The sequence below is a fragment of the Echinops telfairi genome, unplaced genomic scaffold (genome assembly GCF_000313985.2).
Source record: "Echinops telfairi isolate 266 unplaced genomic scaffold, ASM31398v2 ScPeMD7_3;HRSCAF=10, whole genome shotgun sequence".
Classification (NCBI taxonomy): Eukaryota; Metazoa; Chordata; class Mammalia; order Afrosoricida; family Tenrecidae; genus Echinops; species Echinops telfairi.
The window spans coordinates 63,305,514-63,307,890 of record NW_022103899.1 but is presented as its reverse complement, the minus strand read 5'-3'; the positions used below and the strand labels follow the sequence as shown (position 1 = coordinate 63,307,890).

At 61.5% G+C, this 2,377-nt stretch overlaps 1 protein-coding gene across 1 annotated transcript in view; it reads left to right on the top strand.

The window, feature by feature from the left end:
* HDAC4 (histone deacetylase 4) overlaps positions 1-2,377 on the top strand; it is a 108,282-nt gene that overhangs the window by 93,251 nt on the left and 12,654 nt on the right. The window contains exon 15 of the mRNA XM_045294467.1: positions 392-497. Within this exon, the coding sequence (XP_045150402.1) occupies positions 392-497 (106 nt within the window). The remainder of the gene's footprint in view (positions 1-391; positions 498-2,377) is intronic.

The window sequence follows — 2,377 nt, the reverse complement described above, 5'->3', positions numbered from 1 at the left end:
ATCAGTGTCTGTCCCTCAGGCACTGCTTCAGAAGATCCAGGGGCTCCCCCAGGCCAAGCCCAGCAAGGCATCTGCTGGCCTCAGGGGCACCCCCGCAGCAGCTCAGCTCTCAGGAAACAGGTCTAGGGGCCTTTGGTGGAGGTTCTGCTCAGACAGTGAGCTTGCAGCTGCCCAGAGCAGCCCACCCTCCCCGGAGCCGAAGCAGGCTGAAAACCACAGGGCGAGGCCCCGCCAAGGGCAGAGGGCTAGGCAGGGTGACATCTGACACGGGAGCCTGGCCATCCTGTCCCCATACTTGCTCAGTGTGGCCCTGTCCTCCTTGTACACATCTGCCACGGGGTCCCTGTGGCCCTGGTGGCCCCATGTGACAGCCAGTGCCCTGTACCCACAGTGCATCCGTGGACGCAAGGCCACGCTGGAGGAGCTGCAGACCGTCCACTCGGAGTCCCATGCCCTGCTCTACGGCACCAACCCCCTCAACCGGCAGAAACTGGACAGTAAGGAACTGCTGGGCGGCCCTGCTTCTCATGCTCTGTCCAGGAGCTCAGCTCCACCCGGCACTGCAGGCCGCAGCCAGCCTGTCCCCAGCCCCCTGGGCCCATGGGGCAATGGCAGGAGAGGGCTTAAGTCCCCCAGCCCCACACAGACTTCCCCTCCATGTCGGGGCACCCCGAGGGTGGGGGGGGTAGGTGTAAGAGGCTCAGCAGAGGAGAGCAGCCCCTGGAGTATAGACACAAGGTTTGTGGGGGCTCAGACTCGGGGTTCCCAGAGACTCAGACTGCAGGTCTGAGAACTTTGGGTCCCCCACTGGGCATGACCTCAGGGTGCTCCTTCCTGCCACCCTCCCAGCTCCACCCTGGGCATGTCATCATACCTGGGTCCCCTGGTCCCGCCCAGCACTGGCCCCTCCCCGAGCAGCAACAGCAGCCCCCTGCCCCCCAGAAGGCGAGGCAGCAAGAATGTCCTCATCTCCTGTAGACACAGAAGGCGGTCTGCTCAGCACTGGGCTCCACTCCTCACTCCCAGGATCCCAGCCCCACTCCCGCTCCCACAGGCCCTGCAAGGCTGGAACCCACCAGCTGGGGGTCCCAAACCCGCCCTCTATGGCGCTCACAGCGAAGCAGCCCACCTCCAACCTGAGTCTTGGAGGGAGAAAGACCCACCATGAGGCTCCCCAAGCCCCCCCCCCGACAGAACACCCCCACACAGCCCCCAGCGCACCCTACAGGGCCCCCACAGGAACCGACATCTAGGCCTCAGCTGCTTTCAACCATTATGGCGCCCCAGACACAGTGCCCCCAGCTCACTGCAGCCCCCACAGGGCCCCACACAGGAGGGACCCCACACCAGAGGCTTCCAGCTGATCGAAGCCTCTCCACACAGGACCCTACACACAAGGTCCCCGGGTCCCCCTCCGTACCCTTTACAGGACACCATGCACAAGGCCCCCTGCTCCCCACCAAACCCACCACGGGACCCACCCAGGAAACCCCCAGCTCACTGCAGTCCTCACAGAACCACACACACAAGGCCCCCAGCTCACCGTTGGCTCCCAGTGGGACCCAGGGACTCAGCCCCCCAAAAGGCTCGCCAGCCACATAGGGCCCTCTGACAGGCTTGGGGCACCTTAGTTAGGGAGCTTCCTTAGCACTGAACCCACGAGGTCCCTTAGGAGAGGGAAGAAGGTCCCACTCACTGTGCAAACCTCACCCCCCACCCCTCCACCCGTGAGGAGACCGCTGATGGAGGGGTGCAGCTCTGCTGTCAGTAGCGTCAGGCTCACAGACAAGGCCCGTGCGCCCCTCAATGTTAGGTGACCCCGACTCGAGTGAAAGGCAAAGGCGTGCGGATGTGTGGATCGTGACTGGACAGCCTCAAGAGGAACAGAAGTCGCAGAACACTTGCTTGTGCTCCCGAAGGACTTGTGCATGGATCCGGAGGCAGTTGTGCAAACAGGAGGGAGCCCTGCATGGTTTAGAACCAGGAAAGGTGCATGTCAGGGCTGTATCCTCTCACCGTACGTATTCAATCTGTACGCTGCACAAATCATCAGAGAAGCTGGCTTATATGCAGAAAAATGCAGCATCAGGATTGGAGGAAGGCGTATTAACAGTCTTCAATATGCAGATGACACCACTTTGCTTGCCACAAGTGAGGAGGCCTTGAGGCACTTGCTGATGAGGACCAAGGAGTGCAGCCTTCAGTAGGGGTGACAATTCAATGTGAAGCCCACCAAAGTTCCCACAACTGGACGGATAGGTAGTGTTGTGATACATGGCTGTGAGACACGGTGCGAAGGTTGGCGTTGTCCAGGGTTTGTCTTGCGTGGATCCACAGTCGGTGCTCGTGGCAGAGCAGTCAAGACTGAACAACGCTC